Genomic DNA, 15,933 nt, shown 5'->3' on the forward strand with positions numbered 1-15,933 from the left:
TGTGTCTCGAATCATCGATTTCGTAACACAAAACACTAAACGCGACGTATAAACCTGTTTCGGATGAAATTCTTGTATTTTGTCTGATGAATGAACTGTTGTGTGTTCTGTGTGATAGTAATCTGTGTTGTTTATATGAACCTTTCCATATCGTGTTTGATTCTGTGTGTTGTCTATATACCTACCTTACACGATTTCCTACAACCATTATCCTATACCTGACGACCCTATCAAACCTGCTTGGAAGACGCATTTAAACGTTTTGCGCGTTGATCGTTCTTCCACTTCGATCGAGCTTCCCCTATGATCTCTCAACAACCAAATCAATATAATCACTATTGTCAATGCGTCTTCTGGTCCAATCCTAATCGTCCACATGCTCGTCCGTCCCGTCGATGCCAATCGAATACCTTGATAACAATAATACTCACCCATAACGTGTTCCAGGTGTTCTGCCTCGATAGTAACGCTTGTTAACTTCGCGAAAGGTAATACAGACTCGGGCATTTCTGACTCAATCTCACCAGAGCTCAATGGCTCTGTTACGATCACACCTTGTTGAATCTCCTCTACACCTTTGGCTGTCTTTTTCTCTGGTCTAGTTACTTTAAATTCACCAGCTGCGTCAGCTGGCTGAATTTCAGTTTTCACAGCTACTTCGTGTTTAATCACATCAGGTTGAGCTGAAACTTCTTTAGCAACGCCTTTTATGACTTCCTTTGACTCTTGTTCCGTGGCCGTCACTTGAGTTATTTCGACACTCTCAGACACACGGAACGACATCTCTGCTGTAGCTGACTTAGCTGTTTTTTCTACGATAAACGTGTCTTCGCTTTCTTGGGTTATTGGCTGTATTTGTTCTATACTTTCGAATGGAATTTGTTCAGGAACTATTTGTTTGGTATCTGGTTTGGTAGTTTCTTGTAACTCTTCAGCTATAACTGATGTAATTACTTGGGATTTCTGAGCAACCTGGATACCTAGTAGACTAGGTTTGGCTGTTTGAGCGGTAGGTTCGTCAGGAGTTGGAAGACCCTGCTCTGCTTCACCAAACGCGATTTCTGATACTGATAGGGAAAGCAACTCTTCTAATTGAGGTTTTCCTTTTTGTTCTTCCGGTACTTTTGGTTTATGAAGTTCTTGAGCACTGGTCATAGTTAATATTTCTGAGGTCTCTGCGACTTCAATACTATCTAACTGTGGATGTGCCTTGCGTTCTTTAGGAGCTTCTGGAGCTGGTAATTCCTTCTCAGCTTCTGTCGATACCACTTCTGAAACAGTGAGGAAGCTGAGCTCTTCTACATCTGGTCTACCCTTCTGACTCTCAGGCTTATCCAACTTCTGCAACTCTTCGACATTCGTCACAGTTAAGACTTCTGTTTTCTCAGCTACCTCTCTGCCAGTCATCTGTGGCTGAGCAATCTTCTCACTCGGTTTTTCAGGAGATGGCAGAGTATCCTCCAATTCACTAGACATTACTTGAGAAACTGTTATAGACGTAAGTTCATCCAATCGTGGTTTTACTTTTTGTCCTTCAGGTAATATGTGCTTTTCTAATTCTTCTACATTTGTCACAGTAAGAATTTGACTAGTCTCGGCGACTTCTCTCCCTGTAATAGCAGCCTTAGCAGTCGCTGTGCTAGGTGCTACTTGTTTCTCTAACGTCTCTTCAGTCTCGTGCGAGACAGTCTGAGAAACTGTAACAGAAGTCAGTTCTTCTACATTTGGTTTTCCTTTCTGTTGTTCCGGTGCATGCTCAGCTATTAGTTCTTCCGCTGCCATCATAGTCAAAATTTGTGTGGTTTCTGCTACATCGCGACCTAGTAAACTTGGCTGTGCCATTTTTTCTGTAGGCACTTCAGGACTAGGTAACAAGTCCTCCATCTCAGTAGAAACTGTCTGTAATATTGACAGAGACACAAATTCTTCCAAACCAGGAACTCCTTTCTGTTCTCCAGGCTTTTTGTCTTCAGCCAATGTATCAACATTCGCCATAGTCAAAACTTCCATCGTCTGTGCCACGTCTCTGCCAATCATGCTTGGCTGTGCCTCCCTTTCAACTGGAATTTCCGGCGCAGGCAAAGCTTCCTCTGCTTCTTGAGAAACCACTTGTGAAACTGTCAAAGGAGCTAATTCTTCAACTTGCGGTTTTCCTTTTTGTTCTTCTGGTGCTTTGGGTGCTACAAGTTCTTCTGCACTGGCAACAGTCAACACCTGCATAGTTTCTGCTACGTCTCTTCCTATTAGACTAGGCTGAGCTGTCTTCTCTTTTGGAACTTCCGCTGTTGGTAGTGCTTCCTCAGCTTCTTCAGATACAACATGAGAAATTGTAAGTGGAGTCAGTTCGTCCAATTTTGGTTTTCCTTTCTGTTCTTCAGGACGTTTCACTGCAAGATCTTCAGCTTCGGTTATGGTGGTCACTTGAGATGTTTCTGCAGCTTCTCGACCTAGTATGTTGAACTCCGCCTTCTGATCTTTAGGCATAAACTTGGTAGTGAATATATCCTCCGTTTCGTTGGAAATTACTTCAGAAATCGTTACTGAAGACAATTCTTCTACTTCCATTTTACCTTGTTGTTCCTTCAATTGAGTTACTTTTTCGAATTCTTCAGTGGTTGCTCCAGCGACTATCTGCGTTACTTCAGGAACTTCTCTGCCAGTTAAACTAGGCTGAGCTTGCTGCCCTTTAGGTGCAACAGTTGCTGGCAAAATATCTTCAATTTCATTAGAAACTACTTCAGTAACTGTAACAGTGGTAAGTCCTTCCATCTGAGGTTTTCCTTTTTGTTCTTCAGGTTTGAATTTCCCTTCAAACGTCTCCTCGCGTTCACCAGTGGTCGTCTCCATCTTAACAGCCGTCTCTATGACAGTTTGCGTCATCGTGGCTTGAGAAGATACTCGTTTCTCTTCGTGGATCTCTTGAGTACTCTGAATACTCTCCACTAACGATCCAATTACAGTTTCATGAAGACTGATATCTTGAGTGGCTATAACTCCTTCTCTTTTGGGTGCTACATCAAAGACACTCTCTTTGTCTTCTGTAATAGTCTCCGAAATTTGAAGAGGCGTCATTTTCTGTATATCTATATCTGCTTTTTGAGTTTGAGGTTTGAACACACCTTCGAACGAGCGTTCGCTTTCTTCAACTATATTCTGACTCACAATGATACTTTCAAACGTGTCTTGTCCAGGAACAGCTACTTGAGGTTGCATGGTAATATCCTTTACTTTATCTGGCATATTAACTTGAGACTCAACGGTAGTGGTCTCGATAATATTACGTTCTGTGATGATTGTACTACTAGCTGTCTGAGCAGCTTCCAATTTCTTCTCCTTCAATAGAGATTCAACCTCAGCTGATGTCACTTCCGTCACAGTTATTCCGTGACCTTCCTCAAACATGGGCACTGCAATCGACGAGATTGTTTTTGGATATTTATCAAATACTCCTTCACTCTCTGCGCTTGGAATATCTTCAATAATTATAGGTTCTAAAGCATCTTGTTTAGGATGAGCTTTGACCTCGCGTTTCTCTAAGGGCTGAACAGCACCAGTGCTCTGTTCGACAAATACCTGAGCCTTCTGCGCCACGTCCATTCCAACCTTCGTCAAAGTAACCTCTGCAGTGCTCTCTTCACGTTTCTGTATGGTCATAGTGTCTTCCTTATCCTGAGTGATTACATGAGAAACTGTGACACTCTTTCCTTCCACGAAGCTCACTTTCGCACTATGTTCATCCAACTTCATCTTCTCCTCGAATATCGCACTATGTTCTTGCGGAACCGTTTCACTAATATCAACGCTCTCCAACATAGTTTGAATAGAATGAGCTTCAAAAGTCGTCGGTTTTGATGCTTCAGGAAGATTTCCAAGTCCCTCTCTGAGATTTACTTCCATCTGTTCAGCGACTTCTTTGCCTTCCATCGCTGGTTTTGCTACTTCCTCGCGAGGTTTCTTCATGGCTGATAGTTCTACTTCACCATCTTGAGCTGTAGTTGCTTCTGTTATAGCAATAAACCTGTTCTCATCTATTGTTACACGTGCACTAGTCTTCTGCATCGATATTTCCTCAACTTTATTTATTTCTTTTTCTGCTAGGATTTGTTCCGTCATTTCGATTGTTTCGAATGGTTTCTGGCCTACTTGTGCTGTTGCTGTGATAGGTTTGACAATGTCCACATCTCCAGTACTTATCTGTGGAATAACCTCTGATCCTTCTGCCACTTCATGTCCGGATACGATACCTGGCACTGCCGATCGTGTTTTCTCTTCATGAACAGTTTTTAATATCTCTTCCTTATCAGCTGCGCTGACTTCAGTCACAGTAGTCACGCGTTTACCTTCTTCGATAGAGACTTCTACCTTCTGAACTTCTGGCTTGAATTTTCCTTCGAAAATATTTTCTTGATCTTGAACGATATCTTGAGTTACTTGTACACTTTGATATACTTCTTGACTGGGAAGTGCTTTTTTAGTATCTGGTTTCTCTACCTTCACTTCTGCTACTGAATCTTCAACAGAGATAGTAGTAGTTTCAGCAATTGCATGAGTGGTGTCTAATCCAACAGAAGCTGCATGTTTGGATGGTTGTTCTTCAGAAATATATAAAGATTCTTTGTCTGCAGGAGTTACTTGAGATACAGTCACGATTTTTCTACCTTCTTCAAGATCTACAACAGCTCTCTTATCTTCTGGTAATTGTCCTGGTATAAATTTGTCCTCACTTTCTTGAACAATAGTCTGAGACTCAATTAATGAAGTAAATGGAACATGTTCTGGTATTGCAGTGGCACCTGATGGCTTCTTCTCAACAAATTCGCCTGTGCTAAAATCTACAACTTGCACAGTTGTTTCTGCGATTACGTGACCAGAAACCAAACTCTTCCCAGCTGTCTTCATCTCTGGAAGCTCTTTAGACTTATATTCTTCCTCTTTATCGTCCAAAACCACGGTTGACACCTGTATACTCCGTTCTTCCACTAGAGATACGTCAGCCAGAACTTGTAATGGCGCTTTATCCTTATTAAACAATCCTTCAGCTTCAGTTGGTTGTGTTTCTGAGCTAATTAAAGCTTCCAGAGGAATACTAGATGGCATTGCTGCGGCTGAAACTGGTTTCACCTCTTCCAATTTTCCAGCACTAGAATCTACAGTCACCTCTGTCTTCTCAGCGATCACGTGACCAGCAAACTGAATACTAGCCTGTTTTTCAGTCGGTTTTTCAGGTATTTTGAGAATATCTTCTTTATCAGCTGGAATTTCAGTAGTGGTAGTGGCACTAATGATTTCATTGATAGATATTTCTGCTTTGTTGGTGATTACAGGTTTGTCCATGAATTCTTTTTCAGTCTCAGACACAACCGTCTCAGTTTGAACGATGCTTTCAAATGGCAATCGTTCTTCTTTAGCTGCGACTGTGGTTGGTGCAGGCACAGTTAAGTCTCCAGAAACAGCAGCTGGATTGATCTCTGTCAGCTGAGCCACTTTATGAGCATCGAAGCTAGGTACAGCTTGTTCACCATGGATCTCTAGCTTCTCGAAGTATTCCTTCTCCATATCTGAAGCAATGGTCTCAATTACTGTGATTCCTTCTTCTTCCTGGAATGAAATATCTACTACTTTTTTATCTGGTTGTACAAAGTCTTCCATGGGCTTTTCTAGATCACCAGCAGCCGTCTCAGAGGCAATTAAACTGTGGAAAGTAATATGATCTGTTGTAGCTGTTGCCGTAGGAGCCTCTTTGCGTTTAAATTCGCTTACATTATCTGTCGTAGTGGTCTCACTAGTCTGAGCGACAATATGTGCGGGGATATCGAAGCTAGCTGTCTTGGTCTCTGGTTTCTCACCTTCTGGAAGCAGACTCTCTTTATCTTCGGTAGTAACTGTTGAAACAATTAAACCTTCTCCTGTGACGAATTCAAGATTTGCTTTCTTATCAGAGGGTTTAATCTCACTGAATGGTGTTTCTGTCTCTCTGGTCTGTACTTCTTCGGCAATTGCAGCTTCGATTGGTAATATCGTGGTTTTTGGTTTCATTTCTTGAACCGCTTCATGTGGTAGATCACTTAAGCTTGTGTCACTAAGGACTTCCAATTTGGATGCTACTCCTTGTGTGTCGATGTCTACGGTAGCTTCTACACCTTTAGGTTTTTCTTCTCGAGTGAATATTCCCTCTTTGTCTTCTGGATACGTTATACCTACCACGATACCTTGACCTTCTTCAAAAGTGACTTCAATGTTCTTAGTATCAGGTTTTATATCTTCTTGGAGAGGTGACTCTTTCTCAGAAATAGATATCTCTATCTGTTCAACGACTTCCAATCCACTTTGTTGTTGACTAGCATGTTCTTCCTTTGTCTTGTCTTCTTTCAGAATATCTACATTGCTCGCAAGAATTGTTTCTTGTAACTCAGCAACCTCGTGTCCTCCAGTGATTCCTAAAGTAACCTTTCTTTCTTTTGGTATCTCTTCCACTTCAAACTTTTCTTCTTCCTGGACACTGGTTATCTCAGTGACTGTTAATTTCTCAGTCTTCATCTGAATTTCAACCTCAGCACTCTGAGTGGTTGGCAAAACATCTGCTTCTCTCGTTTTCTCTGTTTCAGCAATAGTTGTCTCTGTGATAACCAATTCTTCCAAAGCATCTCTTTGTGGAATAGCCTTTCTAGATTTAGGTGTGTCGATACTCATATCAGCGGTGCTCTGCTCTACTAAAGTTTCTGATTTTAATGCAACTGTGTGACCGGACACCAATGTCTGAGCAGTATAATCCTGTGGCTTCACGTCAGGACTGTAAACATTCTCACGATCGTGGGGAATAACCTCCAAGACAGTTGGGCCAGGTCTTGGTTCAGTCAATTCCACAATTGCAGTCTTCTGGTCTGGCTGTACGTCAGTTTTATACAAATCTTCTTTCTCTGCTAACTGTTGCACGGCTACAGTTACGCTCTCTAGTGGAACATGAGATGGTTGAGCTATACCAGAAGCTGGCTTCTCTTCAGGCACGTATTCTCCAGTTGGTGAATGAGTTCTGACTTCTTCGAAGACTGGCGCGACTTGTGTAGTAAATTCTGTGCTAGCATAAGCTCCCTTAATTTCAGATACTTGTGTATATTCAGCTTCTCTCTCGCTAGCGATTACCATAGTAGTATGAACGCCTTCTATTTCATTCATTGTAACTTCAGCCGTCTTTGATTCGGGTACTTTGTCTTTTTCAACAGGTGCTACGTCTTCTGCTGCAATTGTCTCTCGCACTACAGTCTCTTGTAATCCAATGGGTTCTATTTTAGCCATGCCAGAAGATGGAACTTCTTTCTTGATAACACCTAGATTATCTTCTGGTTGAATCATCTCAACCTCTAACGAAACTACAGGATGAGTAGGTACTGTCTTGCCACGATGTGATTCTGGCATTTCAAAGATTTTAAGGTCAGCTTCCTTTTCTATAGACGTAGTCTGGAACACTTCAACGCTTCTAATAGCGTCGTAACTAGTTTCTACTATACGTTCTTCGGGTTTGACTATTTCATCCATTTTTGCTTCACGATCGTGAGTCATGGTTTCTTGGACCATTTTAGCCTCTGTCAATTGCACAGCCACGGTTCCACTTTCTTGCACGTATTTCAACTCATCCTTGAAATCTGATGGGTAATCTGCTGTTTGGATTTCTGATACCATCACATGTTCTTCAGGTCTGATAGAAGTCTCCGCTAATACTTTCGTAGGCTTCTGATCTGGATGATAAATACCCTCAGACTCCTGAATAAGTGTACTCGTGATAGATCCAATTTCTAATGGAGATATTGATGTCTCTGCTGTCTTGGTACTTGGTTTGTCTCCTGGTTGATACTCTTTCTCTTTCTCAGACGGGACAGTCTCCACTGTCACAGCTGATGTAATCTCGACTACATTTAAATCAGCAACAGCCTTCTTCATCTCTTCAATTGTCAAATGAGTCTCTGTGTCTTGCGTTTGAACCGTAGATACAGAAACTCCTTCTAACAGAGTTACATTTGGAGTAGCCTCGAATGTATCAGTTTTCCTTTCAGAAATAAACACTCCCTCACTTTCCTGAACAACATTCTGTTGAATAATTGCTGTTTCGTTTCCATAAGATATTCCAATTTGTGCTTTCTGACTAGGTGGTAATCTACCTGGAACATATTCACCTTCCTTTTCAGGAGCGTGCATTTCTTCTGTGACTCGTTGACGTTGCGGAATGACAGTTTCTGTGGCGACTTCTGTAGGAACCACTAGTTCTGGGTAATACTTTCCTGGTTTATCTTCTGCTCGAACTTCTTCGATAACCAATGGTTCAACTGCTGTCACGTTTATTCTGGGTTTAGTTGGTACAGTCTTTAATGGTTCTAATTTGTCTTCTGACAATCCTTCCTGAACTTCATAGACTGATAAGCCTACTTGAGGCAGAATAGTGTCTTCTGCTTTGACTGTCAATGGCGACACAAAGTCTTCTGTTGGAGCTTCCTTTTGACTTACCATGGTTTCATATACAGTAGTAGCTTCTTGAAGAGTCACACTAACGTCTGCAGTTCTACTGACTTCTTGTTTGTCTATAGTTAATGTGGATAGATTAGCATCGTTGGTCAAGGTCTCACTGACAATTAAACCTTCGGATGGAACGAAAGCTGGTGTTGCTTCGTAGGATGTAGGTTTGAATGTATCAGAAAATTCGCCAGTGGAAGCTTGAATTGTTGTTTCTGTTGTAGAATAAGGTTCTACCGGTGAAATAGATAAAGAAGCTTTACGTTCAATAGGTCTAATTTGAGTTATATCGTCAATTTCTTTTTCCTGAACGGGGACCAGTTGCTCGGTTAATGGGGTAATGGTGTCCATAGTTAATTTAGCTTTCTCTAATTCTGGTTTTCCAGGTGCTTGTTCAATGGTACGATCTAAAGGTACTATTTGATGTCTTTGGCTAGAAACGTTTAACACGATCGAAGGCATTGATTTATCTTTTGTCACTTCGAATTCCTCGATTTCTTCCAGCTCAACCTCGTCTTTTCCAATCTTAGGTCGTTTGGGTTTCAATTCTTTTCTCATTTTTTCTACTATTTCTTCTTCTTCTTCCTCTACAACCTGTTTCTCTAAATCATCGCGTTTCTTTTGTTTTTGAGCCACCCTGCCCTTCGAGTCTGTTTCAATAACGATCGTTTCGACTTCTTCCTCAATTTCTTCCACATCCTTTTTCTTCTTCTTCTTCTTTTCAGTCTCTTCGATCTCCTCGATTTCTACAACTTGAACCCCCTCGTCCCTATCTTCCTTTTTCTCCTCGATTTGTTCCTTTGGTTTTGTTACTTTTCGTTCGTGCAGTGTCGTGTATGCCTGCCGTGTGTCCTCGTATTCTGTGGAAAGTATGTGAGAATATTCGTGTCAATCATAAACGCGGACATGTTCGGTCTTTCTCTCACGTTAAGCCTTTCGCTCAGTTCGTTCGTTCGCACGCTCTCACTTTCCCGAGTTAGGCGACAAAATTTCATTCTCGTAATTTTTTTTACATTTGTTTGTTTTACTGATTTGCAGACTTCATGCGACGAACCATAGAATATGCGGATGCTGCTTGCTCAGACAACGTGCTTCAATACGATACAGGAGTGAGACAAAACCTACATACGTATAATGCACGGAATTTGTGTGAAGGTAAGAGAAAATAAATCAAAAGAAAATAATAGAAAGAGAAAGTAAAAGAAAAGGAAAAAATAAGAAAAATTGGAATATAGCGGATAGTGTGTGAACAGCGTATTCTATTTTACTCTACGCGGCTTCCAAAGGTATCGTATAGTTTTATTTCATTGTGCTCTTAGCGAGAATACGAAGCGTTGACCCTTTCAGGACGAGAATATTAAAATATCAGATACATAGAATATTAAAATATCATATACAAAGGGAAGATAGAAGTTTTCTCCATTTTGTCTATTTCGATGGAATATTTTCAAATTTTTTAGATGTACTTTTAATGTTTACAACAAACGGATTCAAATAAGATGAAACATTGAGGTAGTAGAAAATACTAGAAATAACAAAAATAAAAGAGGCGGAAGTTTCTTTATCTCTTTATACAATGCCAAATAGATTTTGTAAATTATGTAACGGCATTTCGTAACGAGGAAGCTATGAATATATTTACATTGACAACTATAATTTATTTACATTATAACGAGTAAGACGTTTTGAAACGAACTTAAAAACCTACCTACGATGCTATTTAGTATCACTAAGGTATACGAATTAAAGAATATTATTTAATTTTTCTGCTTACGTGATCTTATACTCTATCGTATTGCTAATTATATATTGCAATAAATTATCGTTTCGACAACCGTTTTCATAAAACATAAGAAAGTTACGTCTATATATTTATATCTCAATAGATATAAACATATACAAATATTCATGTTTCCATCATTTTGAAAATGTATTAAGGCTATTATATTATTTCTAAAAATATCAAAAAGATACTAAAAAATCGCTGGCAACTAACAGCGTAAACACATTATATATAATTACCAGATAATTATTCTATTGCAAAGTGTGTCATCCTGAATGGGTCACAGACAGTATACCGTCGGGCAGGTAGATAATGTTCGCGATGGAAACTACTCGATCGACACAGTGTCTTTTTGTAAAGTTTCTTAAAACGGTACAGAATGGAATATTGTTTCATTGGTTGGAATTACGATGTCTCTGGAATGTTTGTTGCGGTATCTAAGAGTAGTGTGCGATGGGTAGTGCTGCTTCGCAGGCACCTGTGCTCATGCGTTGTTTAATAACAAGTGATGCGTGTGTAAATTTCGTGTAGTGGCAGTGGAAAGAGACAGTATAGGCCGGCCAGAAGTCAAACCAACATTAACACAAAAGAAAAAAAAAGAGAACTACAAGAGACGCTTGTCTGTTACACATCGTGCTTGCTGCCGAAAATAAAATAAAGTGGAGAAATTAGAAAGAAAAGAAAAAGGAATAGAAGGTAAATCTTTTGTTTAATCGCTAATCATTTTGTATGTGGGACAACGTTGTTATACAGAAAGATTCATGTGAGTGTGTAACTTGAATGTGTAACAGTAACAAGTAAAAACAGCCAATTGCATTCTAACTAACGTTGCAAATATATACTGCTACCACTAAATATCTATCTACAAACGAATAATATAATACAGTCTACTGATGTAGAAACTATGAAATATATACAGACATAAAAATTATTATTTCTCTAAATTTCCAATATATTAAAATGGAATATTTACGGTGATTTTAACGTATTTCATAATATTCAAAGCATCGTATACTATATAATTTTCATTGAAAATGTAATACTCGATTCATTGAAATCGAATATCTATCGACTTCAATGATCTCGTGATAATTTATTTCGCAGTTTCTCAAATGATATAACAGGGCATAAAAGAACATATATGAAATGTTAAACAGAAAAATGTGGTGGAAACGATGGTTCCGTTACCAAATACAAATGAAATACATGAATTGAAGCGTAAATCAAATTTTACTTACATCGAAACTGCGATTAGCAGAGCGAAGCTCAAAACGAGAAGCTTTTGGTGGTGGAGGTGGTTTGGTGAAGCGGGTCAAAGATTTATATACTAATTTAGGTGATTATATTTAAGGGAATAGGAAGAATAGAATAATGAAGGGATACGGCGCGTGGAAAGCATAGCGGCATAAGCAGAACAATTTTACTGCTATTATTCGATCAAGTAAAGCTTCATGCATCTGAAAGAATAATAAAATATAATCATTACGTAAAGACCGCATCGTATGATTGATCACGCACGTGCTTTCTTTTCTCTCAAATATCTTTTGGTCTACGATACGTGGTATCGATTCTATTAGTCAGCGCAAGTGAGCTTTAAACATGAGATGAATCTTTTATTTAGTAATCAAGATGATCTTCAAGCTTGTAGCAGAATGTTTCATGAAGAATTTGGTATCCGTTCAGAATTGCCACATTCCTTTGATTTAATTAATTCTCAACTAGCGTCAATGGATCGTAGATGACTCGTAACGAAGTTAATTTCGGACAATTCCATTTTTAAATTATGTTTCCTATCTTATACGATAAAGATTTTGCATTCATCGTATTATGTAACATGAAGATATTAAATTAATTCAATTAAGATTACATATTAAATTAATATTACATACAGTATTAAAAAAATCATTCGTTAATTGATTGAATTAAACAATTGTCTAAAAATTAAACTAATGTTGTATGTAATAATATAAATTAAAAATGAATAATCTATTGTGTTATGGTCACCTATGACCCAATAATACTAGTTGAAGATTAAGATTCTACTACAGATAAAATTATCTTTAGAAATCCTACATCTTCTTCATTGACCTTATTTAACATACTTGAAGTGAAATAGAAACATAAAAATAAATGTAAACTCAGGCTTAGAAAATTAGCTCTGCAAGGAACTCCTGAGGACAGTTTAAGATTTAAGAAAAGTACAGTAAAGAATTGAAAAAAGTAGAATTGGAATGTCGATGTGGTGTCGACTGTCCGGACACTGAAATCTTTGCGTCGAAGAAATGAGAAGTAAATAATATTAATGATGCTGTCCATTCGTAAGTCGAATGGCGAATTGTACGAATGTATATCCCATGCACTGAAAACTCGTTGCTTCAAACCTTTTATGTCACGAATATCCTGCGCGCGGACGGCTTTTCTTTCGTCCCTCCTCTCTGCAATCAGAAAACCCATTCGTTTCTTTCGTGGGAACTCTGGGAAAAGGGGATCAGTACGAAGAGCAAGACACTCGAAGAAAAAAGAAAAACACACAGGGATATTATGGCACATGGCAAAAGAATCACTTTTATTTGATACTTGAAATGTACAATACATGACGTACAAAAAAGTGTGACGAAGGAAATCTTTTTGTTATTGAATTATATACAAAAAGAAAAAAAAGTTGAATAAAACGCATGCTTAATCGAGCCTATGTATATATGTAGTCGTGAAGCCGCGAATTATATACAAATATTAAAAACGTAAGAAAAATGTACACTCGTAAAGTGTATAGGCAGCCACGCAAGCACACACCAAAACGTAAGATGTTTAATGTATTAAGTAGAAAAAGACGATCTGCAACATCGTTTTGTAACATTGCATTGTTCGTGGTATATGAATATTTTTATGTCTCTTTTTTTCATATTTCAAACCTCACACCGTATTCTCCACTTACCCATGAAATGGACCTCCATTTTGTGGATCATATCTACTCGTTCCGTAACTCGTCCCTCCGTTTCAACCTGTGAAGAATTACTCTTAGTATGTTTTCGGTTCGAATTTTATATAAATTTTATAATAATCGTATATAAATTGTCTTTTAGAAAACCTATGATAGATGATAGATAGTAACTAAAAATTGAAGCAAAAGATAAAAAATTCCTATGGAAAGAAAACTCGACTTTTTGATCATTCTACTTCATATTTCTAACCTTGCTCCAATCCTCGAATTTGAGAAAATACTACGATTCAAGATTGAAACTCGAAATTGAATGCAACAAATCAAATTCGAGAATAATATATATTAATTAATAATTCTTTTCATCCAAATATTTTTCCCAAATTTCAATAAGTTTTTTAAAACAGACAAATACGATTGGATCAAGAATAACTCGAAGCACATAGCAGGGTTAGAAAGAAGTAGAAAATCAATCCTTACTTCCGTAGCTTCTGTAACCTCCCAAGCACGCGGCCGGAAGTCCTCCGGAGCGAAGTGCGTGAGCACTTCCTCCACGGTAACGTGTTGCAGCTCGATCATCCTCATAAAAGCACGGAAGCCAACGGTAGCGGCCACTACACTTTCGTCGGTGGTCGTTTCTTCCGTCAGAACCTGCGTGATCAATGGACCATGACCTTCTCGTTCCACTAATTGAACCAGCGCATTCTGAGCCTCGGGGGTTTTCAACGCAGGGAAATTGTCCGTCCTGTACAGACTCTCGTTTATCTCGTTCACGGAGACACCTTGGCGCACCAAGAAGCCGATAGTAGCCAATTCTCGAAGAGGAGCTTCGCCAGGTCCAAATTCTTTCGCGTGAAGCATCTCCATAATTTCCTCCACCTCTCTCGCGATATTCTCTCTTTGTCTTTCTACGATTTCCTCGATGGTCACTTCTTCTTTCACCTTTATCTTGTCTTTCTTCTTCTTTTTCGGTTTTTCCTCCGTGATTACTTCTCTGGGCTTCTCTTCGAATATTTCTTCTTCGGTCACCACTGTCTTCTTTGCTTTTCGTTGTTTGGCCTCGATTCGTTTCATCTCCTGGACACCAGCTTCTGTGTGCACCTCTGACACAGAGACGGTTTGCAAGGTTTCCGACGTGATTTTAGCGCGATCGACCACCGATTCCACTGTGAAATCTTGCGCTATGTCTTCCGTGGCCACTTCTGAGACAACCACTACACCTTCGCGCTCTTCCACCACCCGTTTTGCACGTTCCTCGGGCTTTGGTACCATTTCGCGCGCCTTCTGATCGTCGATCTTCTTCAGTGACGCGGTTGCTTCCGTCACTAGCGGCTCTTGGATCGGCACCACTTTCTTTGCTCGTGATATCTATGAAATGGAATGTTAACGTTTAATGTATGAGCATTAAGTGAAGGAACAAAGAATGTTGTAGAGGTTGGTTTTATGGTTTAGAATTTTATGAAATAAATTTATCCTTTACTAACATTTTAGTTGACTATGGAGCACAATAATTAATGGTAGCTGTTAATATTATTTATAGTGATATAATGCATTTAATATCGGTATTATGTAATTCTAATCGTCATTTGATATATTCTTGGATTATAACTTTCAGATCTTTTTTATCTGAATTAAGATTGTACTTGCTAAATTATTGAAATTTAAGTGCAATTCCATTAGGCGTAAATTGTTACAAAATTTTCTATACCATCTAACGTAATTGTTGTATTTACCTCTGTTGGTTGTTCTTCAATAATCTCTGTCGTTTCGAGTACCTGAGTCTCTTCAACGTCGACAATTTTCCTAAGTGAAAAATTTCCATTATAATTATATTTCTTTATATATAAAACGTTTATTACTAACATATATTTAACTACTAATTCTACTGACTTTTCCTCTGGCTGTTCTTTAGGAACCAGCTTCTCTTTGCGCACTTCCTTCTTGTCTATCTTCACACGTTCAGTCTTCACTTTCTCCTTCGTCTCTTTAGCCTTCTTCAACTCTGGCTTCTTCTTTTTCGGTTTCTCCTTAGGTTTGACTTCAGTCACCTGTTCTTCGACCACCTCTTCTTCGTCAAAGAATGTTGTCTTACCCGTTACATCTGAAGGAAGAATTCGTACGATATTCCATTTTTAATTAATTATATACAAATTTTAATGTAATTAATTTTTAATTAACGGTATAAAATTATCATTAACTTTATATTTTCATGCACTACCTCCTTTAAAATTCCTTATAAATTTCCCTTCAATTTTCTCACAATATTATTTAAATGATATACAAGTTTTTAATACTTAAACGTGAATAACATGTATATAGTTTGGTAGATTTAAAAAAAATGGTACCTGTTACGCGTAGTTTAGCTTTCGTCGTTGCCAAACCTATCTCACTGGTAGCTTTGCACACATAAGTAGCATCGTCTTCTTCGGTCGCGTGTTTAATCGTTAGCGATGTCTTTTTCTCTTCATCGGAGATACGAACTTTCATGTTCTGGGTATTGGAGACCAACTTGTCATTCTTGTACCATACAACGTCTAAAAATGAAAAAATAACGAAATCGAATTTATAAAATGCATATAAATTAATATTCTATCGAATCAGTTTGTAAATTTATATTTATTTTTAACTGCAACAATAACATTAAAAAATAGCGAATTTTAATTTATTCCACTTTACTATGTATTTGTCATTATCTTATGAAATTCTCTTC

At 38.5% G+C, this 15,933-nt stretch overlaps 1 protein-coding gene across 2 annotated transcripts in view; it reads right to left on the minus strand.

The window, feature by feature from the left end:
- The window catches only part of LOC126923947 (titin), a 239,916-nt gene that overhangs the window by 35,464 nt on the left and 188,519 nt on the right, over positions 1-15,933 (minus strand). For both annotated transcript variants that reach the window (XM_050739153.1, XM_050738320.1), the window contains 7 exons: positions 15,569-15,757; positions 15,114-15,324; positions 14,957-15,026; positions 13,704-14,591; positions 13,221-13,287; positions 12,667-12,720; positions 432-9,362 (listed from right to left, as the gene is read on the minus strand). In XM_050739153.1, the coding sequence (XP_050595110.1) occupies positions 432-9,362; positions 12,667-12,720; positions 13,221-13,287; positions 13,704-14,591; positions 14,957-15,026; positions 15,114-15,324; positions 15,569-15,757 (10,410 nt within the window). The remainder of the gene's footprint in view (positions 1-431; positions 9,363-12,666; positions 12,721-13,220; positions 13,288-13,703; positions 14,592-14,956; positions 15,027-15,113; positions 15,325-15,568; positions 15,758-15,933) is intronic.

Source organism: Bombus affinis, chromosome 1, assembly GCF_024516045.1.
Source record: "Bombus affinis isolate iyBomAffi1 chromosome 1, iyBomAffi1.2, whole genome shotgun sequence".
In the NCBI taxonomy this organism is placed as follows: domain Eukaryota; kingdom Metazoa; phylum Arthropoda; class Insecta; order Hymenoptera; family Apidae; genus Bombus; species Bombus affinis.